This window comes from Carcharodon carcharias, chromosome 5 (assembly GCF_017639515.1).
Source record: "Carcharodon carcharias isolate sCarCar2 chromosome 5, sCarCar2.pri, whole genome shotgun sequence".
Lineage (NCBI taxonomy): Eukaryota > Metazoa > Chordata > Chondrichthyes > Lamniformes > Lamnidae > Carcharodon > Carcharodon carcharias.
The window spans coordinates 51517821-51544170 of record NC_054471.1 but is presented as its reverse complement, the minus strand read 5'-3'; the positions used below and the strand labels follow the sequence as shown (position 1 = coordinate 51544170).

Here is a 26350-nt window from a genome sequence, read left to right as displayed (position 1 = left end):
GCCACCCCTCCATGACCTGACCCCCTGCCACCTAAGGGAGCTGGTCTCTGCTTAGAAGTGACCAGAAACAGGATCAGCAGGTGCAGAAGGAGGGAAAATGAGGTGAGGATGGGACCCAGCAATTCCTGCAATGGCAGAAGCAACATGATGTGTAGGAGCAGTGCTGAGAGAACTGCAGCCAGTAAAAGGGCGAAATTAACCCTGGATACTTTACCATGGGTAAATATTGAACGACTGTATCCCACAAATCTACCAGTGAAAAGGAGAGAGCAAAGATTCTCACTGAAAGAATCAAGGGGAAAGGAGAAGGAAGATTTTCAGATTAACAGGTTACATCGCAAGTGGTTATTAATGCATAGATCAGAACATCATTCAAAAGGGAATAGATTAAGTATTAGTAAAGGATAAATATAAAAAGGGTCTGGTAGGAATTGCACTAGTGCATCAGTATTGGCACAGGTCCGAGTAGCCTCTGCCTGTGCTGTAACTCATATCATTCTCTGAAAAGCTTTCCATCTATACAGTAGTTTAGAAATGTTGGTGTACAGTTGAATTTAGGACGTTTCCCCATGTCAAGTACCCCAAACATCGAGAGCCCACTCTCAATTGTGTGATCTTTCAAATATTGGTGTGGGGGTTGGATGGCAGAAGAGAAGATAGAATCAGTGTGCTGCTTTCCAAAGCTGAGATCAAATCATCAGAAGTTCCTTTAAATCAGTCCTTTCAATGATTCTTGACTGGACTGGGAATGAAATTTCACCACAGCAACTGCATGTAAAGCACCATTTGACTTGCCCCACAGGGAACAGCATGGACTCAATGGGCCGAATGGCTTCCTTCAGTGCTGTAATGATTCTATGATTTGTTCCACAGTTTGCTCTTAATTAAAAATCACTCCATAAGCTTAAAAATACTTAAAAATGAGAAAGATACTCGGCCCTCTGAATTCATCCAAACACAAATGTCTGTCCAGTAGCCCCACATTGCTTCAACTACTTGTTTCTTAAATGATTCCAGTGTTATCATACTCAGTATTTTTACCAACAGCAAAAACTTGCATTTATATAGCAACTTTAATACAGCAGAATGTCCCAAGATACTTCAGTGGAGTGTTTTCACACAAAATTAATACTAAGGCATTGAAGGCGCCAATTAAGGCAGGCAAGTAAATGCTTGGTCAATGAGGCAGGTTTTAAGCAGCATGTTAAAAGAGCCGTGAAGGGTGGAGAGGAAAATGGTTTGGGATGGGAATAGATTTAAACACAAAGATAAGCATTTTAGAATTGACATGTTGGTGGATCAGGAGTCAATATACATCAGCAAACACAGGGACAGGGGTGAATGGGACTTGGTGTAAGTTAAGATATGTACAGCAGAGATATGGATGAGCGTAAGTTTAGAGAGTCACTCAGGAATTGCTTTCAGGAGTCTTTATGGCTTCAAACGAGCAGTTTTCCAGCCCCTTTGCCCATTTTAGATTGTTATAACCTCCAGAGTTTGCTGCTGTTTTGTTTTAAGGCAATCAACAAAGCATTATGATTTGAAGTAGTATAACTGGCATTGAGAGCTAAATGCAGAATTTTACTATGTTGCAGAAAGCTGGTACCGATCAAATTTAAATGAATTACTGCAATAAACACTGCAGTTTACACACATTGGGCAGAAAAAAAAACATACATGCAATTTGTATTATAAACCTTCAAACTGACATCTTTAAAAAGTCCTGGACATTTGCTTTCAATGCAGAAATTTTAACCCATGCAAAAGTTAAAGAAATGCAAAATTACCTTGAAATGCACTATAACGTTCCACGGTAGTGCAGTGTTCGACGCATGAAGGTCAAAAAGTAAACCGATTGGATAATGCCTAATGAAAAAAGGAAGCAAGATTGGTAATTGAAAAATGAACAAAAATATATCTCATGCACCCCCCCATGATTAAAGCTGGTTTTCAGAATATTTATAACCCTATTTGATTAAATAGGTAAGTTAATTGTCCACATGAATTTTTAGTACAGGCATCAGATAGTTTTATGAATCATTAATACTTGTCAACCTTTAATATGAGAAACTGATCAGCTTCCATTTACATTGTGATCACAAACAATGAGTTATATAAGTTAGGATATTGGAAGAAAGTTTGGTATACAATGCAGTACTTTTGCCTGAAACACAGGGCAACCTGTTTATTTGTCTTATGCACAGGACAGCTATTAGAGCAATTAGTTGTTTGGTAGTACAGAGGTTAAGTATTGTTGAAAAAAGAGACAGGCTGTTGATGTCTCTTTATTCAGCAATATTACAGCAATGTTAACTTTGAGCCACCAAGTTGGGTAACAAAAGATGATAGGAAGTTTGGAACTCTCTTCTGTAAATGAAAATTGATGTTGGACCAGTTGTTAATTTTAAGACCAAGATTGACAGATTTTGTGTTGACCAAAAGTGTTAATGGATATGGGGCAAAACTGGGTATATGGAGTTCGGTCACAGATTAGTCATGATCTCACTGAAAGGCAGCTGAGAGATAAATGGTCTCTTCTTGTTCCTATGTTACTATTATTGGATCAAGTTGAGTACCAAAACTAAAGAAAATTTGTTGGGTTGAAAGAATGTCCAGTTAGAAAATCCTCCTTATTCTTGAATGCTAACCTGAAAAGCATGTCATCTCCATTTTTTCTAATTTACACCTAGATTTTCAGTTGTGACTGACATTGATCATATTCTAAAGGCATTATATACTTGAAATGCAATTTTGGCAACTATCTTGTTATAATTCACAATAAGAGTTAGTACTTTTAGTCCTCATTCATTTTTCAAAATTCTGAGCCTCATCATCTCTTCTGTTGCTAACCTGTATTCCAAGAATGCAATCTTATCTTAATTGACAATTGATTGGTTGAAGCCAGGTCCTTTTAAATTAAAGTGTGCAGATTTTCCATTTCCCTTTCAGCTATAGAACATGGTCAGTGGTGTTCGGGTTTCTCCTCATTGCTGCATAGATGGATTGTGTTTCAGATGAGTGTGTTTTACATTGATGTTTACATACATTTCCCAGGCCCAGGGCTGACTGTTAAAATAAAGCCTGACTGATACATAGATTTGTACCATTAATGCTTAATGAAGGAAAGTAGTACCGAAATAGTTAAATAGCAAAATACTGCAGCTTTGGACATCTGGAACAAAAACAAAGTGCTAGAAAAACTCAACAGGTCCGGCAGCATCTGCAGAGAGAGAAACAGAGTGAATATTTCGAGTCCAATATGACTCTTCTTCAGACTGAGAGATAGAAATGTGATGGGTTTTATGCTGTTGAATGAGTGGGAGGCGGTGGTGGGGAAGAGTCAGATAGAACAAAAAGGAAGATCATGGATAGGTTAGAGGGCAGGAAAGGTTAAGGCCAAAGGAGTGGTAACGGCAGTACAGTCCAGAGAAAGCGTTAATGGCTGAATAAAGGACAGGTTTTTCTGAAAGCAAAAACACAAAACTTTATGAGAAAGGATTATTTTCTCACCAATCTTCATTGTTTTATTCATTCAGCATCTCAAAGCATTGGCTTTTATGTTCATTCGCTACACGAATAGAAAGCAAGAAAAATGGAGAATTTTGTATTTCTTTGGAACATTAATGAACAGTGCTCATGCTTGATCTGTAAGCAAAGGGCAGCTGTGGAAAAATAATGCAACATTCAAAGATACTATGAAGCAAAATAAGGAGAGAAGCGCAGGTACAAGTGTCAGGAAAGTTAAGGCCCTTGAAATATCTGTGCCTGCAAAACTATTTTTTGAGGCAGAATTTTAAAGGAACTGCATGAAATAGCATATCTACATTGACAAATGGCAGCCTCTCAAGAACCACTTTGCTGAGCGAATCGACAATTTAGCTCAGAATCTAAACAGTCAACTGCAGAATGAAGCAAAGTTATTTGCAGCTTTTTAAATTATGATTGATGAAAGCACTGATGTAGCTGAGCTAGCAGCATTCACTCATGGAGTGGATGACAACATTTGCATAACAGAATTCTGTGGAATTGGTGCAGACACAACAGCTTAATGGAAGCTCTAGACAAATGGGACACGGGCTGAACAAAAGCTGATTGTAGCTGTAGTGTACCTGCATTGCTGAGTAAGAGACCTGGAGTTGGATTTGATTTCTTATATTGCAACCAAGCATTGGTATGTTTTATTTTTATCTATTTCTATTGAAATAACATGAGCTTAATGTGGTCCATGCCAAGTGCCAGGATATCAGATTAGGCCCACTGTATAAAATGAGTTTGACACTGCCAGACTCCTCAGCAGGACACATGGAGGAAAATACTGCTCAAATGCAAACTGTTTTATCTATTTTCTTGGCATTACCATCATCAGTTCTGCTCTGTACCGTTCTCTCACTCCTGTCTACTAATAAAACTATCCTACCCACTTTCTCCACTTGGCATTCAGCTGAAGTGTGCAAGGTGTGAAATGCAGAGGAATTTAGTAACCACATTGATCTCAGCTTTTTAAATTAACTGTTTTCCAGATGCTCTGTGCTCAATTTAGGTTAATGTGCAAGGCGCAAAATACATAGATGGCAAAATGCATGGGCTTTAAATGAACTGAAAATCTATAGGGATTGTACTGTCAGTTGTCACTTAACACCATTCCTATTCAGAACACCAGGTGTAGCTCTGATGAAAGATCTTCAACTTGAAGCATCAACTCTCTGTCTCTCTCCATGATACTGCATGACCTGAGTATTTCCAGGATTTTGGTTTTATTTCAGATTTTAAGCATCCATAGTATTTTGCTTTTGTTTAGATACTGGAAGAAATCACACACTGGTCACATTAATACTTCACGACCACTTAACGCCCAGTTGTCACACCTTGTTGAATTATGAAATTAAGCTCTTGCAACCCAAAATTCTTGTCTCACCATGGGACTGGACAACAGACTGAAAATACAAGGCAATGAAGACATGGGGAAGATGGTGGGTGGGGGGAGCTGTTATCTGCCCAAAGTATTGCCTGAAGGGGTGAATGGGAAGAAGCAATCTTAGCGGCTTATTTGACCTGGAGGTGAGCTGCCAACCACATATCCACTCCATCACCAGGAACGCTTACCCCTTAATCACTTAACTTCATCCCTGCCTCTTCCACTTCTGAATCCCTCATCTATGTCTTTGTTACCTCGGCACTTTACTATTCTAGCACTCCCCTGGCTGGTCTCCCATGTTCCATAAACTTAAGCTCACCCAAAACTCTGCTGCCCATAGACTAATTCACATAAAGTCTCATTCATCCATCACCCATGTATTCCAGTCCCCATGAGATAAAGACTAATAGTGCATTAAGACTATTAAATTATTATATGTATCTATCCATCAACTTTAGTGATTTCTGTGCATAGACCACATTACTGTTCAACCACAATTCTAAACTTATCATTTAAATACTCTGATCTACCTTTCCTAGATCCAAAGTGGATGGCATCACATTTCCCCACATTGATCAATACTGTGGCTGATGGCATTTATTCACTTAATCTATCAATAGCCCTTTGTAACGTACCACTCCCGCCTTACTTACTGAGCTCTTAAGTGTCATCAGCAAACTTTATTCATTCATTCAGTTTTTTTTATAAATATCGTAAAAAGCTGAGGTCCCCCAAACAGATGGCAGAGGGACACCATTTGTCACATCCTGCCAATTGGAGTACACAGCCATTATTCCGACTCTATCTCCTACCCACTAACCAATTCATTGCCCATGTTAATAGATTGTACAGACTACACCTGAAAAACCACCACTTTCCCTCCCAATATGATCACAAATTTCCAAACTCTCTAGCCTGAAATGTTACTAAATAACCTACATCAGTTTTGTCATCACGTGCCAGCTGACAACGCACCAGGCTTCACCTCATCAACTGCTCTATCACTAGCTGCCACAAACTAACACACACCAGTTATGTCGACAGTCATTCAACAGAATTTGTTATAAATAAATATAATCCTTGTATGTAATACCGTCAATATTGGAATTTGATAAAATAATATTTATCCTTGTTTTCATAATGTTTTCTGGTAAATTTCCTTTACATACAAATTTACTATTTGATAGATTTAATAAAACCAGATTATCTAGCTATAGGACAAATGTTAGGTTACCAGATGCAACAGTAACAGCTAATTATGCAACTGTCAATGCAAATCTCTCCTGCTAACAAAAAAAAAAATCATGTCTGGCCATTACTTATACTGCAATGTGCATGTTGGGGGGAGGGCGTCTTGCACATCTTCACTCTAAGCTGAGTTTAAAGAACATTAAAAAGAAATAAAAACAAAAATACTGATGAAAGTCATTGACCTGAAATGTCAACTCGGTCTCTCTCCCTCCACTAGATGCTGCCTGACCAGCTGAGTATCTCTAGCATTTTATGTTTTTATTTTAGATTTTGGGTATGCATAGGCTGGAATTTTACGGCCCTACCACGGCAGGGGTGGGGCCGTAAAATGTGGTGAGCTATTCAAAAGTCCATTGACTTTAGCGGGGCCTGAAAATCCTGCCAGCAGAAGGGCCCATAAAATTCCACCCATAATATTTTGCTTTTGTATTGACCATACTTGTGTTGTGCAGGGTGGATTAGTTTGTACGTGATACTCTAGCATCATCTAGTGGCAAACGTACATATATACATAAGAGTGTGAGAAAGCACTTCTAAAGAGAAAAGGCAGGCTGGTATTTTCCGTTTAGACTCGTAGACACTCAATAGGGTTGTTTAACATTAGGATTGTATTGGCCTTGGCTGCGGTATGCCCTAACAATCACATCTAAACCAATCCATGAGAGGCAATGCTTTGTAATCAGAAGTAGAAACACAGGCCAACTTTCTTGCTCCATGCCACAGGGATGCTCAAGGTCCATTTAGTTGATATCATCCAACAGGATTTTACTGTATAGTCCCACTGCATATAGTGAGCACATTCAATGCTAATGCAATTTGCTTGCTATATGTATAGGTCAGTTTAAATGAATATTGATAATTTTATGATCATAGTTCTGCATCTTGTGTTACTGAAATCTGCCTTAATCTTCAAATTGTGTATCAAATGAGCTGACCCTCTCCTTATCTGTGGGATATCCTGACAGATGCGCTAAAAGATCATCAGGACCCAAAGCAGGAATATTAACTAGTAATTATCAAAACCAGTGAATTAAGTTCTAAACACATATTTCTCGTCTGCTTTGGCTTCAAAAAGATAACCTTTGAAAATCGGTTTTCTGCTAAATGTGCTAGTTCAGACATTTTCCCAGGCATTATCATTGCACTAATTCACTTGGAGAAAACACACTTCAACAGCCTGTCTGCTTCTTCCATCAATTTTTAGTTTACTTAAAAAAAACATGCTTTGCCAAGACAAAATTTTATCGAAGAGTTACATGTTCTCATGTTGTAAGATAGTTCTTTCCACTTATTTATGATTTGTGAAACAAAACCTTGTTTAATGATAGCTACACAATAACATACATTCTGTAGGTTATTTTAAAGGACCAAACATCAGTCATCATATCTTATTGCACAGAAGGGAGCCATTCTGTCCCAGTTCTTTGAATGAATTACCAAAGAGTTCCACTCCTCTCCAAAAGCATTATTAAGTATCACACAATTGAGCTAACCTGCCCCCTTTCAGCCAATGCATTCCCAAAAAAATGGAATTTTCTCTTCAGTATCCGCTAAATAACTTCCATATCTTTTCAGAAGATGTGTTACCATACATGGATTTGTAGTAAATAAATGGCCGAGATGTATTTTCTTCCCAACACCTTTTCTGAGTGTGTGGCGCAGAAGTGAGCCAGTGGATGAACATCAGATTCATACAACTCTCAGAATTTACACGATGTGCATGCCACTGAATGAGAAGGACTGTTCCCAAACAATCAGCATCCCCAACATCCATCACCATCTGTCAATTATGAAACCCATTTTTATTTTCCCAATTGTGTCTTCCAATTTATGATCAAAATACTTAACCTGTTACAAATAATCACAACTCCTTCCTCTTACCAAGCTTCTCTCAGCTTGCTGCTATGGTATCCAGCTGATATATTTGTTTTATGTCATGAAAACAAAGTAAGGGCATTGTACATGGAGGAGGAAAAACTGAGCAAATTTTATCCCATTATGGTGCTCTTGCTAGTAAAAAAGCTTGTTAAAAACAGCACTCTCCCTAGACTGAGTTAGTTCAATGAATTTAATTAAACAATTATATACATATCTGGATAAAAACCTTCCTCAGGATTGTGTCAAGGCCTGACTCACGAGAAATACTTTTTGAAATCATACACAAGCAGGTGACTTGCTTAAGTTCCTTGCATGGGTGAGTGCAGCTCCAACAACACTCAAGAAGCTCGACACCATCCAAAACAAAGTAGCCTGCTTGATTGGCACCCCGTTCACCGCCATAAACATTCACTCCCTCCACCACTGACACAGAGGCAGCAGTGTGTGCCATATACAAGATGCATTGCAGCAGCTCTTCAAGCCTCCTTCAACAGCACCTTCCAAACCCACGGCCTCTACCACCTAGAAGGGTAAGAGCAGCAGGTGCATAGGAGCACCACCCCTGCAAGCTACCTTCCAAGCCACACACCAGCCTGACTAAGAACTTGTTCTTTCACTGTCGCTGGGCCAAAATCCTGGAATGCACCCCCCCCCCCCCCACCCCCAACAGCATTGTGGGTGTACCTTTGCCACATGGACTGCAGCGGTTCAAGAAGGCAGCTCATCACCACCTTCTCAAGGGCAATTAAGGATGGACAACAAATGCAGGCCCAGCCAGCAACGCATACATCCCATGGATGAATAAATAAAAAGTGATTAGAAAGCTGAAATTTAAAGGGCATAGATAAATCCTTGAAAAGAGGAACACATACAATTAACACCAAAATACATTACAGTCATTGCTATTCTCAATAATATTGAATCAATTAATTTTTCCCATTCGATCTATGATTTTAGGTATGTAATTTTTTTATTCCTTCAAGGGATGTGGGCTACACTGGCTATGTCAGAATTTATCGCCCATCCCTCATTTGCCTTGAGATGGTGGTGGTGAGCTGCCTCCTTGAACTGCTGCAGTCCATGTGGTGCAGGTACACCCACAGTACTGTTAGGGAGTTCCAGAATTTTGACTTAGCGTCAGTGAAGGAACGGCAATATATGCCCAAGTCAGGATAGTGAGTGGCTTAAAGAGGGACTTCCAGGTGATGGTGTTCCCATGTATCTGCTGCCCTTGTCCTTCTACATGGTCATGGTTGTGAGTTTGGAAGGTGCTGTCTAAGGAGCACTACTGCTACCATGCATTGGTGGTGGAGGGAGTGAATTTTTGTAGATGTGGTGCCAATCAAGCGGGCTGCTTTGTCCTGGATGGCAACAAGCTTCTTGAGTGTTGTAGGAGTTGCACTCATCCAGGCAAGTGGAGAATATTCCATCACACTCCTGACTTGTGCCTTGTAGATCGTGCTCAGGCTTTGGGGAGTCAGGAGGTGAGTTACTCGTCGCAGGATTCCTAGCCTCTGACCTGCTCTTGTAGCCATAGCGCTGATAGTGGGGGATTCAGTGATGGTAATGCCATTGAGTGTCAAATAGCAATGGTTAGATTCTCTCTTGCTGGAGACGGTCATTGCCTGGGACTTGTCTGGCACGAATGTTACTTGCCACTTTGTCAGCCCAAACCTGGATGTTGTCCAGGTCTTGCTGCATTTAGATATGGACTGCTTCAGTATCTGAGGAGTTGCAAATGGTCCTGAACATTGTGCAATCATCAGTGACATCCCCACTTCTGACCTTAAGAGGAAAGGAAGGTCATTGATGAAGCAGCTGAAGATGGTTGGGCCTCGGACACTACCTGAGGAACTCCTACAATGATGTCCTGGAGTTGAGATGATTGACCTCCAAAAACCACAGCCATCTTCCTTTCTGCTAGGTATGACTCCAACCAATCATGCATTTCTCATCTCTTATTGCAGTGTCAAATAACATTCACAGAAAATATTGCACCCTTTGCTTGCATTACTCTGAATTTAGAAGTTAGTACAAAAGTATATGTAAAGTACACACATATTACAATCTTGTATTCTTACAGTTCTTTACACACAATTCAAGTTTTCAAATGTGCCCCTTTGTTAAGGCAACTGAGGGTCTAATAGGAAGGAGTCACTTAAATAGTAAAATTTATTTTTATATATAAATATAGAAACAGGACATTTCCGCCCAACTGATTCGTGCCAGCAATCAGCTTCTTCCAACTCCTCTTTGTCTAACCCCATCAGCATAACCTGCTACACCCTTCGCCCCTCATGTGCTTATGTAGCATCCCCTTAAATGCTATTGGCCTCAACACCTCCTTATGGTAGGATGCAGCACATCTTGATCACAGTATTGAGGCAATGAGTTCATGTTTTTGATGATTAGATGAACAGGAAAAAAGCCATAGAATACAAATTCCCCTTTTATCAAGGGGGCAAGAGATAGGAAGGAAGAGAGAGACTCAATAGTCCCACTGTTTATATCATTATCTCTTCTAAGTCCCACTCACCTATCTTCCTCCAACCTCACCAAGCTCCTGTTGAGGAATTATATGGGGAGCAACTCTCAGTGCTGGGTCACAATGGTAGTGGACAATTAGGCACCAAGTTGCTTCAAATATTCTACAAACAAATATTTAGTACCAACTCAGTTACATAAACAACTAGTATAAAGGATAACTGATGAGAAATAATGTGTAGGAACTTTCTAAGCTCAATACTAACGAATTTAGATCATATTAGGTTAACATATCCAAGATAAAATATTACAACAGCAATCGTTTTAAAATATTGGGGGCAATTTCAGAATCTAAATAAAAGTGTAAATGTGCTATGTTGTAAGCAGACTTATTCCAAATACAAATCGATTTTCAGTTGCTGATTTTTTTTAAGTAGCTCCGAGTACGCCTTCTAGTGAGTTACAAGTATTTTAATGGAGTACAAAACTCCAATGTTGAAGAACCTATGTCAATGGCAGAGACCAAACAGCCAACCACCACTGTAATATTTACAATGGAGAAACTAGAAATCATATTAAACAGAAACTCACCACTTCAGAGGTACTCCTTCATATTCAAACCACATCTCTCCCACATCCTCTTGTCTCATAACTTTCTGGAAGTGCTTTTTAGCTTTGTCAGTTACCAGCATCAAATAACTCACTCTTGGTAAAAGCAGCTGAAAAGAAATTGAGCAAGTTACTTCTAGGTGTCAAAAATTGGCATTGGTCTGATAGGCATTTATTGTGAGGGAAAGGTGGGGGGGAACACACAGTAGGGAGGTAGTTCTGTTGAAATGACCAGTCTGGAAAATCTCTAACATACCATACCCAATTAGTGCCATGAATATTGAAAATCAAAATCTACCTGTTACTTAGAAGTTTAAATCAAACCTTTCCAAAAAAGTTAAAATGTACTGCTGCTGATATCAATAATTTTAATCATTACTTGTTTTTAAATTGTGTTTTTTTTAATTCAAGGAAGATACATCTGTCTGCATTTATGTCCTCCCAAATCATGTATGTTCAATGTTTCTCTTTGAGGCAGTAAGGATGTATATTCATGTGGTTTGGCAAAAGCTCACTATCCAATTTTTTGACCCTACTTTTGGGAAGGCATGGCACCCAACTCAGTACTGTCAGCATTTCATATATCCTTAAATTATTTTCAGAGGAATCTAAATATATTTATGCTGTGGTTATATATGCAGACAAAAAAGCTTGTTATAAACTTTCTTCAGGTCTTTCTGTGCTAGAGGGATCTATTATAACAGCATGTGTCAAATCTTAGAATGATGCAAGGCAGAAGGAAGTCCATTGTGCCAGTGTGGTGCTTTAGAAATAGCTATCACTTAGTCCCATTGCCCTGCCCTTTGTCCATATCTCTGAAAATTATCCCCTTTTAAGCATTTATCCAAACTTGTTTGAGAGTTATTGCACCTGCATCCCCCGCCCTTTCAGGCAGGGCATTCCAAATTATCATAACTCAGTGTGCAAAAAAGATTTCTCCTTTTCTCATCTCTGGATCTTTTGCCAAATGTGACCTCTGGTTACCGACCCTTCCACTACTAGAAACAGTTTTTCTTTCTTTCCTCTCTCAAAACCCTTCATAATTTTGAACACCTCTATTAAAATCTTCTCTTTATCTTCTTTGCTCTAAGAAGAGCAATCCAAGCTTCTTTAGTCTCTCCATATAAGTGAAATTACACATCCATGACACCATTCTAGTAAATCTCCTGTGCACCCTCCCAAGGCCTTGACATCCTTTCAAAAGTGTGCTGTCCAAAATTGGACATAATACTCCATGCGAGACCCAGCCAGTGTTTCAGAAAGGTTTAGCATGGCCTCCAATGGCTCCTACAGGCCAACACTACAACATCATTGGCCTGAATGCAATCAAATCTAAGATTCTTATCCTATCAATGAGCAAAGTATTGGAGTCATTCCTCCACTTAAACTGGACTCTCTGATGTTCATGAGAAGGTCCACCAGCCTTGTCTACTTTTGTTCCACATCCTAAGTGGAGTTTGAGGGTTCCAGTCTTTCACCTGAGCTAGTAAAGGACTAAACTTGCACCATTATTTTGCTTTCTTTGGAGAGAAGAATGGCTGGGAAGAGAGAAAAAAATTGAGATAAAAGGTAAATGAGAAGCTAATTTGCACTGGCCATAATCTGCCAAACCTCCTTAAGATGCAGGAGTGGTGCCAAAGGACTGGAGAATTGCAAATGTTACACTCTTGTTCAAAGAAGGGTGCAAGGGTAAACCCAATAACTAGGCCAGTCAGTTTAACATTGGTGGTGCGAAAGCTTTTTAAAAAATTCAGGACAAAATTAACAGTCACTTGGACAAATGTGGATTAATTAAGGAAAGCCAGCACACATTTGTTAAAGGCAATATAAAAGCAAAATACTGCAGATGCTGGAGATCTGAAATAGAAAGAGAAAGTGTTGGAAAAATTCAGCAGATCTGGCAGTATCTGTAGAGAAAGAAACAGAGTTAACATTTCAAGTTCAGTATAACTCTTGTTCGGAACACAAGGGCAAATTGTGTTTAACTAACTTGTTTGAATTTCTTGATGAGGTAACAGAGAGCGCTGATAGGGGTAATGTGGTTCATGTGGTGTAGATGGACTTCCAAAATGCATTTGACATAGTCTCGCACGACAGGCTTGTGAGCAGTTATCGCTCATGGAATAAAAAGAACAGTAGCACCTGGATACAAAATTTACTGAGTAACAGGAAACAGAGTAGTGGTGAACAGTTGTTTTCCAGACTGGGGGAAGGTTTATCAGAGATTTCCGAGGGGTTGTCGTCAGGGCCCCTGCTTTTCCTGATGCATATTAATGACCGAGAATGAGGAGAGGCAACTTAAAATATAGGATACAATTCTAAAGAAGGTGCAGGAACAGGGAGACCTGGGGTATATGTGCAAAAATCATTGAAGGCAGCAGGGCAGGTTGAAGGAGTGGTTAAGAAAGCACAGAGCATCCTGGGCTTTGTTAACCGGCCATGGAGTACAAAAACAATAAAGTTATGATAAACTTGTATAAAATAACTGGTTCAGCCGCCACTCCAGTTCTGGGGACCACACATTAGGAATTTTGTGAGGGTGCAGAAAAGATTCACAAGAATGGTTCCAGGGATGAGAAACTTCAGTTACATGGACAGACTGGAAAAGCCAGGATTATTCTCGTTGGAGAAGGTTGAGAGGGTATTTGATGGACGCATTCAAAATCATGAGGGCTACGGAGAGAATAGTTAGGGAGATGCTGTCCCATTGGTAGAAGGATCAAGGCCAGAGGGCACAGGTAATTGGCAAAAGAAACAAAGACAACATGAGGAAAAACTTTTTTACATGCAGCAAGTGGTTAAAATCTGGAATGTTCTGCCCAAGAACATGGTGGAGGCAGGTTCAATTGTGGATTTCTAAAGGACAATTATCTGAAGAGAAAAAACTAGCAGGGCTACAGGATGAGTGAGACTACATGAGTTGCTCTTGCAGAGAGCCGGCACAGAGACAACCAAACAGCCAGATGGCCTTTCTGTGCTACAACAATTCTATGGTTCTATGAAATAAAGATGAGAGTAATGGTGAGAAATACTGACATGACTACATTACATTATAAGATATGGTGTTCCCTTTTTCACAACAGTGGAGGTGGAAGCTATTGTTCATGGGGAGCTCGCTGTGAACAAGCAGATCCATCACATTTCTAATTAGAAAAGTCCATACATATAAAAAAAGATTCGATATGCGGGTGGCAATTCAAATTTTATTTACTGTAGCCAGGTGATAACCATGACTTTTCATACCTTCAGGAGATAAGTACATTTTAATTCCAAAGCAGATTTATAAATCACTGAACAGGCTGACTAGCTTTACACAGGCAATCAATTAAGGAGAAAGGCAAAATTTGTTTTTGCTTAGTGGCCGGTGGAGTTGGGGAATCTGTAAATTAATCTAATCAGCTTAGTTTAAAAAGCACCACTTCTAGAAACTTTAGGAGCAGACGTCAGTCATTCAGTCTCATGTACAAGTTATTGGCTCTGTAATATGAAAAATATCTCAATGTGTCTTTTTTTTGTACTTGGAGTTATAAGCGAAAACCTGTTGTTTTGATTTTCTATTTTCAATAAAGTTAAATTATAGTTTATAGCTTAAATCGCATTTTCTGATGAGTGTTTTTCACTATCTGAAAGTTGGTGCAACAAGAGATTATGACACCAGCTTGCCTTTTATTCAAAAACTTTAACATAGTTAAAAAGTCCCAAGGGTTTTGCCAGAGCATTTTAAAACAACTTTGATTACATTGAAGGCAGAACATAAGGAGAACACCCAAGGCACTTCACAGGGCATTAAAACATAAAATATAACACCAAGCTACAGGAGATATTAGGGCAGATGACCAAAAACACAACCAAAGTGAGGTTTTGAGTAGCATCTTAGAGGAGGAGAGAGATAGAAAAGAGGAAAAGTTTAAGGAAAGAATTTGAGGGCTTAGGGCCTAGATAACTAAAGGCACAGCCACCAATGCTGGAGCAATTAAAATCAGATTAAAATAAGTATATTCAGTTACTTGCCCTCCACAGACTTCTGAGGTAGAGAATTTTACAGGTCCACCGCCTCTAAATTCCTCATCTCAGTCCTAAATGGCCTACCCCGTAACCTGAAACTGTCTTGCCTTGTTCTAGACAGCCCCTCAGCCAGAGGAAACAGCATCCCTGGATCCAGTCTGCCAGAATTTTATGCATTTCAATGAGATTCCCCCTCATTCTTCTAAACTCCAGTGAATACAGGCCTAATCGCCCCAATCTCTCCTCATACAATGATCTTGCCATCCCAGAAACCAGTCTGGTGAATCTTTGCTGCACTCACTCTATGGCAAGTATATCCTTTCTTCCGTAAGGAGACCAAAACTGCACATAATACTCCAGGTGTGGCCTCACCAGGGCCCTGTACAGCTGCAGTAAGACATCCTTGCTCCTGTACTCAAATCCTTTCACAATGAGGGCCAACATACCATTTGCTTTCTTAACTGCTTGCTTTCAGTGACTGGTGTATAAAGGGACCTGGGTGTCCTTGTACATCAACATTTCCCAATTTATTACCATTCAAGTAATACTTTGCCATTCTGTTTTCCTGCCAAAGTGGATAACTTCACACTTTCCACGTTATACTGCATCTGTCATGTATTTGCCCACTCAGTCACTAAATCGCCTCGAAGCCTCTTCACCACTCACATTCCCAACTAGTTTTGTTGTCAGCAAACTTGGAAATATTACATTTGGTTCCCTCATCTGAATCAATGATATATATTGTGATTAGCTGAGGCCCAAGCACTGATCCCTGTGGTACCCCACTAGTCACTGCCTGCTACTCTGAAAAAGAACCACTTATTCCTACTCTGGCATTCCTGTCTGCGAACCAATTCTCAATCCATGTCAAGATATTACCCCCAATCCCATGTGCTTTAATTTTGCACACTGACTACTTATGTGGGGCTTCATCAAAAGCTTTCTGAAAATCCAAATATACCACATCCACTGGTTCCCCCTTATCTACTCTGCTAGTTACATCATCAAAAAAAACTCCAGTAGGTTTGTCAAACATGATTTCCTTTTCATATATCCATGTTGACTTTATCTAATTCCATTGATATTTTCTAAGTGTCCTGTTGTTACATCCTTTAAAATAGGCTCTAGCATTTTCCCTATTACTGATGGAGGCTAACCAGACTGTAATTCTGTTTTCTCCCTTCCTCCTTTTTTAAAATAAATAGTTGGGTTACATCTGCCACCCTCCAATCTGCCGGGACTTTTCCAGGATCTACAGAATTTTGCAAGATGACAACCAACGCATCCACTATTTCCATTCCACCTCGTTTAGTACCCTGGGGTATAGGCTATCAGGCTCTGAGGATTTATAGGCTTTCAGCCCCATTTTTTTTTTCAGTCCCTTTTTTTCAGTAATCCTAATTTGTTTCAATTTCACCTTCTCACTAGACCCTTGGTTCCCCAGCATTTTTGGGAAGTTATTTGTGTCTTCCTCTGTGAAAACAGAACTAAAGCAGTTGGTCAATTACTCCGCCATTTCTTTGTTCTCTATTATAAATTCTTCCGTTTCAGACTGCAAGGGACCTATATTTGCCTTCACTAATCTTTTTCTTTCAACATACTTATATAAGCTTTTACAGTCTGCTGTTATGTTCCTTGCAAGTTTAGTCTCATACTCTATTTTTCACCTCTTAATCAACCTCTTGATCCTCCTTTGCTGAATTCTTCAGGCTTGCTACTTTTTCTAGCAACTTTATATGATTCCTCTTTGAGTCTAATACAACCCTTAATTTCTTTTGTTAGCCATACTTAGGCCGCTTTTTCTATTGTGTTTTTGCACCAGAAAGGAATGTATAACTGCTGCAATGCATGCATTGCTCCTTAAATATTAGTCATTGCCCATACACTGTCATGTCTTTTAATGTAGTTTCTAAATCTATCAGAGCCAACTCACCCCTCATACCTTCATAGCTTCCTTTGTTTAGATTTAAAGCCCTGGTTTCGGATTGGGCTGCTTCACTTTCCATCTTAATGGGAAATTCTACTTTATGGTCACTCTCCTCTAAACCACCCCACACAACAAGATTATTAATTAACCCCTTCTCATTGCACAATATCAAATCGATGACAGCCTGTTCCCTCGAAATACTCATCTAAAAAACATCTCGTACACACTCCAGGAATTTATTCTTTTTTTTATTCATTCATGGGATGTGGGCTTCGCCAGCTAGGCCAGCATTAATTGCCCATCCCTAGTTCCCCTTGAGAAGGTGGTGGTGAACAATCCATGTTGTGTAGGTACACCCACAGTGCTGTTACCAAGGGAGTTTTGATACATCTAGCAACAGTGAAGGAGGGGTGATATATTTCCAAATCGGGATGGTGAGTGACTCGCAGGGAAACTTCCAACTGGCAGTGTTCCCTTGCATTTGCTGTCCTCGTCCTTCTAGATGGTAGTGGTCATGGTTTTGGAAGGTGCTATCTAAGGAGCCTTGGTGAGTTCCTGCAATGCATCTTGAATATGGTACACACTGCTGCTGCTACTGTGCGTCGGGGTGGAGGGAGTGAATGTTTGTGGATGTGGTGCCAATCAAGTGGTTTGCTTTGTCCTGGCTGGTGTCAAGCTTCTTGAGTGTTGTGGGAGCTGCACTCATCCAGGCAATTGGGGAGTATTCCATCACAGTCCTGACTTGTGCCTTGTAGATAGTGGACAGGCTTTGGGGAGTCAGAAGGTGAGTTACTCATCGCAGGATTCCTAGCCTCTGACCTGCTCTTGTAGCCGCAGTATTTATACGGCTAGTCTAGTTCAGTTTATGGTCAATGGTAACCCCCAGGACATTGATAGTGGTGATTGTAATGCATTGAACATCAAGGGGCGACGGTTAGATGGCTTGCCTAAGTTCCTTGCCTGGGTGAGCGCAGCTCCAACAACACTCAAAAAACTCGACACCATCCAAAACAAAGTAGCCCACTTGAGTGACACCCCATTTACCACCATAAACATTCACTCCCTCCACCACCGACAGTGGCAGCAGTGTGTACCATATACAAGATGCATTGCAGCAGCTCTTCAAGCCTCCTTCAACAGCACCTTCCAAACCCACGGCCTCAACCACCTAGAAGGACATGAGCAGCAGATGCATGGGAACACCAACACCTGCAAGCTACCCTCCAAGCCACACACCGTCCTGAGTAGGAATCTATTCTTTTACTATCACTGGGCCGATATCACATGGAATGAATCAACTTGGCTGAAGACTGACATCTGTGATGCTGGGGAAACTCAGGAGGAGGCAGAGATGGATCATCTACTCGGCACTTTTGGTTGAAGATTGTAACAAATGCTTTGGCCTCATGCTTTGCACTGATGTGTTGGGCTTCCCCATCATTGAGGATGGGATATTTGTGGAGCTGCCTCCTCCGGTGAGTTATTTAATTGTCCACCACCATTCGCAACTTGATGTGGCAGGACTGCAGAGCTTAGATCTGATCCGTTGGTTGTGGGATTGCTTAGCTTTGTCTATCACTTGCTGCTTATGTGGTTTGGCACGCAAGTAGTCCTGTGTTATAGCTTCACCAGGTTGACACCTCGTTTTTAGGTATGCCTGGTGCTGCTCCTGGCACACCCTCCTGCTCTCTTCATTGAACCAGGGTTGATCCCCTGGCTTGATGGCAAAGGTAGAGTGGGGAATGTGCCATGCCATGAGGTTATAGATTGTGTTCGACTACAATTCTGCTACTGCTGATGGCCCAAAGCGCCTCACGGATCCCCAGTTTTGAGTTGATAGATCTGTTCGAAATCTATTCCATTTAGCACGGTGGTAATGCTACACAACATGATGGAGGGTACCCTCAATGTCAAGGCGGGACTTCGTCTCCACAATGACTGTGCAGTGATCATTCCTACCAATATTGTCATGGACAGATGCATCTGCTACAGGCAGGTTGGTGAGAATGAGGTCAAGTATGTTTTTCCCTTGTGCTGGTTCCCTCACCACCTGCCACAAACCCAGTCTAACAGCTATGTCCTTTAGGGCTCGGTCAGTAGAGATACTACCAAGCCACTCTTGGTGATGTACATTGAAGTTTCCCACCCAGACTACATTCTGCGCTCTTTCCACCCTCAGTGCTTCCTCCAAGTGATGTTCAACATAGAGGAGCACTAATTCATCAGGTGAGGGAGGGTGGTGCTGTAAAGAACATATCTTTTTATTTCCGTTGGACTGTGGATTAAAATTACAATGTCTGCAGTTTGAAAGGCATTTCTACTGGAACAGTGTGAGGAATATATACAATGTTGCTGTCCTGGAACAGAGTATGCCATGAAAGACAGGATGATGCTGAAGAGGAGTCCGGTCTTATGGGGAACTGCCTGGCAAAAACGTTTTAACTGGCTCCTGGCCAGGTGACTAGGGTTTGTGTGACAGCAGTGCAGCAGAATAGCTCCTAGCCTGAAAGGAAAAAGACATAAAGCCTCTCTCTCCTGTGTGCATAAGATTCCAGTAATTCTACAATAATAGCTAGCTGACTTTTTCTACTCATAGCGTTATCGTTATAACCTGCTCTCTCTCTCTGAAAACCCTTGTCAAGAAGCAAAGGGGAAAATCACTGTTAGAGGCATTGAAAGGTAGGTGCTCAACCAGTGAACTAAAGACTGAAAGTGCTGGAAGACCACCTCGTGTCAACAAAGAACTGAGAGGAATTTGGAAGACATCAATCAAAATCAACCCATCAAATTCTGTACTCTGGAATTGGTGCTATTGAACTGTTTTATCCCATCCATGTTTTTGTGTGCCTTATGTGTCTTGTACATGTATGTATAGGGATTTAAGGGGTAGAATTTGGGCTATAGAGTTAGAAATTAGCAGCTCATATTTCTTTCTTTTGCCACTGGTTAAAGATAATTGTTCAATGAACAGTTATTAACTTAATGTTTACAAACCCGGTGCTTGTATTCTGTTAACCTAAATTAAAGAATTAGGTGGGCTAATCAAACTTCTTCATATTTGTTGCGGCTCAGGGAGCAGTGGGGCTTGATATTGCAGCTCACAATCCCCAGTGAGTTATGACGGTGCAAGATAATCAACAGGAGGTCTCCTTGCCCATGTCTGACTTGATGCCATGAGACTTCATGGGATCCGGAGCCAATTTTGAGGGGACTCCCAGGGCAACTCCGGCCCGACTGTATACCATTGTGCCGCCACCTCTGCTGGGTCTGTCCTGTTGATGGGACAAGACATACCCAGGGCTTGTGTAGTAACTTTATATGTGGCACCTTACTGAATGAAATACACTACATTTACTGGTATGTCTTTGTCCACCTTGCTTGTTACAACCTGAAAGGACTCTGATAAATTTGCTGGTACACTTTTATATCTGTAAACTCTGCCCTCACCTGTCACGCTCTGGTTATCATTCCCCATGTCATTATGCTGTACTATTGCCTTGTCCTCTCTTCAACTTCCCCATTCTTCCCTCACATAACCATAAGCAGAGTAACAAACACAATGGATTAGCACAGACCAACAAAATGAAAATCTCATCTCGAATAGCCTTCATTCAATAATTCTGATTGGAATGTGTTCATACAACCTCAATGCTTCCTAATGTGTCAACCAAGGCTCAATTGGAAGCATTCTCACCTCAGAGTCAAAAGATTTTGGGTTCAATTCGCTCTCCAGCACTTGAGCACAAATATTAGGACTGACACTGCAGTGCAGTACTGAGAGAGTCCTGCATTGTTAGAGGTGCCACCTTTCGGATGAGACATTAAACCAAAGCACTCTCTGCCTTGTCAAATGGATGTAAACTATCTTATGGCACGATTTTGAAGAATAGCAGGGGAGTTATCTCCCAGTCTCCTGGTCAATATGTGTCCCGCAATCAAAATCACAAAAACAGATTATCTGGCAGGATGACATTGCTGTTTGTTGGAGCTGGCTGTGCACAAATTGGTAGTCGTGTTTACTACATTAGAACAGAAACTAAACTTCAAAAGTACTTCATCAGCTATAAAGCACTTTGGCGCACCCAGTCATTAAGATGCCTTTGTGCTGAATCTGAAAACTGTTCAAACCAGTGCAGTAATGAATGCTCCAAGGATGAATTAACAGCAAATTTAGATACCAGAGGAGAGATTTGCTTTGGCTCATGTATTTGGCATGGAAAATGCTTCATGCCAACACCAGATATCAAATGTTATTTGAAAGTATAAAGGGCCGACTGCTTCTATCAGGGGATAGATAAAAGAGGGAACACTGAACTGGTAACCAACAGGAGGCAAAAGAAAGAAACCTTCCCATGTCGCAAATACAGCACTTGTTTATCAAATAAACTGCTCACCATATTTTAATATGAAACAATGCCAAAAGCAAAATTAGATGTTTAAATATCCCTAATTATTAATAGGACATCTAAAAGCACCTGGAGATGGGTAGAAGACACTGTATACACTATAAGTGGGTTACACTCAATGCGCAGGTCACATATTGAACAGTACTTGCCCCATTCCATAAAGCAGAGATATTTTCTTTCCTCATACTTACATAATAAGGTTCAGCCTCTCTTTCAGTTATTTCATCCTGAGATAAAATGAAACAGGTTGGTATTCTTCCAAACCAAACATCCCGTAATACATCTCTGTCATCTGTCATTTTTCCAACGCTCAATGTAGCACATATAGACAGATGTGTCTGTCAAAGCTTTGGGGGTAAAAACAAAAAACAGTAAGTATACACTCAGCTGGCAAAACATTAGCAAACAATGACCTTGTGTTCATCAACATTTGTCCCCACCTCCCGCTAACTCAGGACAAACTCTTTACAACAGCATGACCATACTTAAAAACCTGAGTAAAGGGTAATTGTATATTCGCATATTCCTCAGAACCACCTTACACCCCCTCATCCATACACTATCTCTACCCATTATAGCATGCAGCCACATTCGAACAACCTTAACATTTTGCCTAGGAAGATCTTGTCGCGTCCCTGCCTCTGAGCCAGAAGCTCCGGGTTCAAGTTCCATTCCAAGACTTTATAGCCAAGGAAGGTGCGTTCATAACACTGGCAAAGAGGATGAGTATAAACATGTAAATTCTTCCAACATACACCAAGAGCAGGCAGTAAGAGCTGGAGAGATTCCTAGTCAACCACGTTCAAAGCCAGAACAGAAAGTGGCCATTCAGTCCATTATGCCTATATAATCTCTCGACCTTGTCCTTTCCCGATATCTTTTCTATTTTCAAGTACTTGCACACTTGCCTTTTGAAAGTGATTATGGCTTCTGATTCCATCACTTTTCTAGCAAGACAGTGTGTGTCCCAACATCCGTTGCATTAAAAATAAATCTTCTAGCCTCTCCGAGTTTACATTGAGGAAGATAAATATAACAAATGACAATGAGATCAACCTTCACCCTCACTCTAGACTGTGCAGGTTAAGTTTCTCTAACCTTTGCCTCTATTCATCCTCAACACTTGGGGGATCAGCCTTAACTTCTCTGCACCCTTCCAAGCATGTGGACACGTTTTGCGCCTTGTAGGAAAAGCTGAACACAGTATCCCAAACGGGGTTACATTAGTGTTACATCAGCCTTAGTACAGCCTCTGGAGCTTTTACCCCTCAAGAGTCCCTTCAGGATCATACATGTTTCAATAAGATCATCTCTCATTTTTCTAAACTCCAATGGAAACAGGCCCAACTTGTCCAACCTTTCCTCCTAAGATAAACATTTCGTCCCAGGAATCAGTCAAGTAAACATTTTCTGAACTGCTTCTAATGCAATTATCTCCTTTCTTAAGTAAAGAGACCAAAACTGTACACAGATGTGGTCTTACCAACACCCTGTACAAATGTAGCAAAACATCCATACTTTCATAAAAGCAAAATACTGTGGTTTGACAGCACCTGCGGAGAGGAACACAGTTAACGTTTCGAGTCCATATGACTCTTCATCAGAACTAAGAAATATAGAAATGAGGTGAAATATAAGCTGGTTGAGGGGAGTGGGGCCGGTAGAGCTGGATAGAGGGCCAGTGATAGGTGGAGGCAAAGAAGAGATTGTCAAAGATGTCATAGACAAAAGGACAAAGGGGTGTTGACGATGGTGATATTAGCTAAGGAATGTGCTAATGATGACATTAAGGTTAGAAAGCAGGACAAGCAAGTGACAGATAACTCTAGTGGGGGTGGGGTGGGGGAGGAGGGATCGAAATAGGCTAAAAGGTAGTGATAAAACAGTGGATGGAAATACATTTGTAGCTTCACGAGGTTGACACCTCATTTTAGATATGCGTGGTTCTCCTCTAGCATGCCCTCCTGCACTCTTCATTGAGCCTTCATTGTCACTGGGTCAAAATCCTGGAACTCCCTCCCTAACTGTACTGTGGGTGTATCTACATCACATGGACTGCAGCGATTGAAGAAGGCAGCTCACCACCAGCTGCTGAAGGGCAATTAGGGATGGGCAATAAATGCTGGCCTAGCCAGTGATGCCCACATCCCACGCATGAATAAGAAAAATTGAATTTTGTCATTTATTGCAAGGAGGATGGAATATAAAAGTTGGGATGTTTTGCTACAGTTGCACAGGGTGTTGGTGAGACCACATCTGGAGTATTGTGTACAGTTTTGGTCTGCTTACTGAAAGGGCATAATTGCATCAGAGAACGTGCACTTGACTGATTCCTGGGAGGAAGGGTTTCAGCTATCTGCTGCTCGTCCTTCTAGATAGTAGCAGTCGTAGATTTGGAAGGTGCTGTTTGAGGAGGGTTGGTGAGTGCCTGCAGTGCATCTTGTAGATGGTGCACATTGCTGCCAATGTGCGTCGGTGGTGGAGGGAGTGAATGTTTGTGGATCGGGTGCCAATCAAGCTGGCTGCTTTGTCCTGGATGGTGTCAAGCTTATTGTGTTGTGGGAACTGCACTCATCCAGGCAAGTGGGGAGTATTCCTTCACACTCCTACCTTATTTCTTGTAGATGGTGGACAGGCTTTGGAGTGTCAGGTGGTGAGTTACTTGCCACCATATTCCTAGCTTCTGACTTGCTCTTGTAGCCACAGTATTTGTACAGCTAGTTCAGTTCAGCTTCTGGTCAATAGTAACCCTCAGGATGTTGATAGTGGGGGATTCAGTATGGCAATGCCATTGAATGCCAAGGGGCATTGGTTAAGTTCTCTCTTATTGGAGATGGTCACTGCCTGACACTTCCTGTTCCACGGTAACATGGTCAGTTTGCTCATCCACCCTATAGCCTCCATTTTCATCCATACATGTTGCAAGGATCTCAAACCCACTGTTGGACAATTGCAAGGGCTGTGGCTCCTCCACTTATACCTTCTCAATCCCTTTACCTGCCTCACTCGCAGTACACCCGCCTGTCTCTGACCACTGACCAAATCAAAAGACATTTATCCTAAGGGGTGTGATTGCCTCTGGGAACAACCGCAGCAACCTCGGTTCGAAGTCACGGCATTGCGGATCAGCAATGACACAGCAATGGGCTTCAAACATTTTCATTAATATAAACTCTTATTTCGTTGCCACAGAAGGCTGTGGAGGCCAGGTCATTGAGCGTATTTAAGACCAAGATAGATAGGTTCTTGATTGGCAAGGGGATCAAAGGTTACGGGGAGAAGGCGGGAGAATGGGGTTCAGAAACTTATCAGCCATGATTGAATGGCGGATCAGACTCAATGGGCCGAATGGCCTAATTTCTGCTCCTATGTCTTTATGGTCTTAAATTGTCCAGGTAACCTTCCCCCTCCTGATGTAACATTTCATATTTTCTGTTTCTAGTTTACCAGCTCCATTTAATAGCCAAGCTAAATTCTTATCAGAATACAAGAAAAATGAGTAAGCCATTTGGCCATTCAAGCCTACTTTGCTTTTCAATATGGTCATGGCTGATCTTCTACCTCAACTCCATCTTCTTGCACTGTCCCCATAACCTGTGATTCCCTTATCATCCCAAAAATCTATCAATTTCTGTCTTAATTTCTCACCCAAGTCCTTAATGGCTGATCCCTTATTCAGAGACTGTGATCCCTAGTTCTGGATGCCCAGACCAGAGAATACATCCTACTTGCATCTACCCTCTTAAGTTATATGTTTCAATGGACTCACTTCACAGTTTTCTAAATTTCAGTCTATTCAATTTCTCCTCCCAGGACAATCCTCTCATCCCAGAAACCAATCTATTGAAACTTTGCAGTGCTCCCTCCAAGGCTATCCTTCCTTAGATAAGATGACCAAGAATGTATACAGTACATCAGGTGTGGTCTTAGATACAGCTTATACAAACTTCTTCACTCTTGTAATCCAACCCCTTTGTAATTAAAGCTATGGTACCATTGCCTTCCCAATTGGTTGCTGTACCTTAAAGGTAACTTTATAATAGCTGCAAGGATACACAGGTGTCTTTGAATCCTAACCATTTCCCAGTTTCTCAAAGTGTTTGTATGTTTTTGTCCAAATCAATTAATCTTATAACTTAACTTCACAGAGAAAAGCACACATTTAGATGCATAAAGATGAAACATTTCAAATTGATAGGATTAAAATATCTAGTTATGACAGTGCTATTTTACAAGGGGGTCAAATTCTCAAAATACACTTCTGAATTAGACCAATACATGGGGGATGGGGGTTAGAGCGGGAAGGTGCTTCCAGAACAAATGTTCGTTAAGGTTACATTCAACTTCAGATCAGAGTCGCAGCTCTCTACCTTATCCCTGGGCCTAGCTAGGTGGATATACAGACAAAATAGTCCAAAATACAGAGTCACCAAGTAACTAGACCTGCAAAATTCACATGAAGAATTCAAGGCTTTTGACAGCAATCCTTCCGCAAATGTGTGTTTTAAACACACGCGTGCGCCCATTTAGGAAGGGGGACACAATTCTTTGATATTGAAAGGGAACCGTTCAGTAGTTACAAAACGACTAAAAACTCCAATACAAAGTCAGACACTGAAATATTCACGCTTTAACATATCAATTAAAGATGCCACTTAAAGGAAATCGCTGCATTTACACTTCAGACCTTTTCTCTCAGCCGCTTGCCCCCGGATCACAGCTTTCATTTCAATTCATTCTGACTGACCAGCCTCCACCGGTCGCGCGCCCACGACCCCGCGGCACCTCCCCCCCCACCCCCGAAAACTCCGGCCGCGCGCGCGTCCCGTGCCCCTCTCCTCCCCCCCCCCCACCCCCCGCGCGCGTCGGCCGCGA

At 41.1% G+C, this 26350-nt stretch overlaps 1 protein-coding gene across 3 annotated transcripts in view; it reads right to left on the bottom strand.

Moving 5' to 3' along the window:
- atg5 (ATG5 autophagy related 5 homolog (S. cerevisiae)) overlaps positions 1 to 26350 on the bottom strand; it is a 207221-nt gene that overhangs the window by 180471 nt on the left and 400 nt on the right. For 2 of the 3 annotated variants that reach the window (XM_041188010.1, XM_041188009.1), the window contains exons 2-4: positions 21667 to 21822; positions 11120 to 11247; positions 1788 to 1866 (exon numbers count right to left, since the gene is read on the bottom strand). In XM_041188010.1, the coding sequence (XP_041043944.1) occupies positions 1788 to 1866; positions 11120 to 11247; positions 21667 to 21774 (315 nt within the window). In that variant the 5' untranslated portion in view covers positions 21775 to 21822. Of the gene's footprint in view, positions 1 to 1787; positions 1867 to 11119; positions 11248 to 21666; positions 21823 to 26162; positions 26275 to 26350 lie in introns of those variants that run through there. The other variant, XM_041188011.1, reaches the window with a different exon arrangement.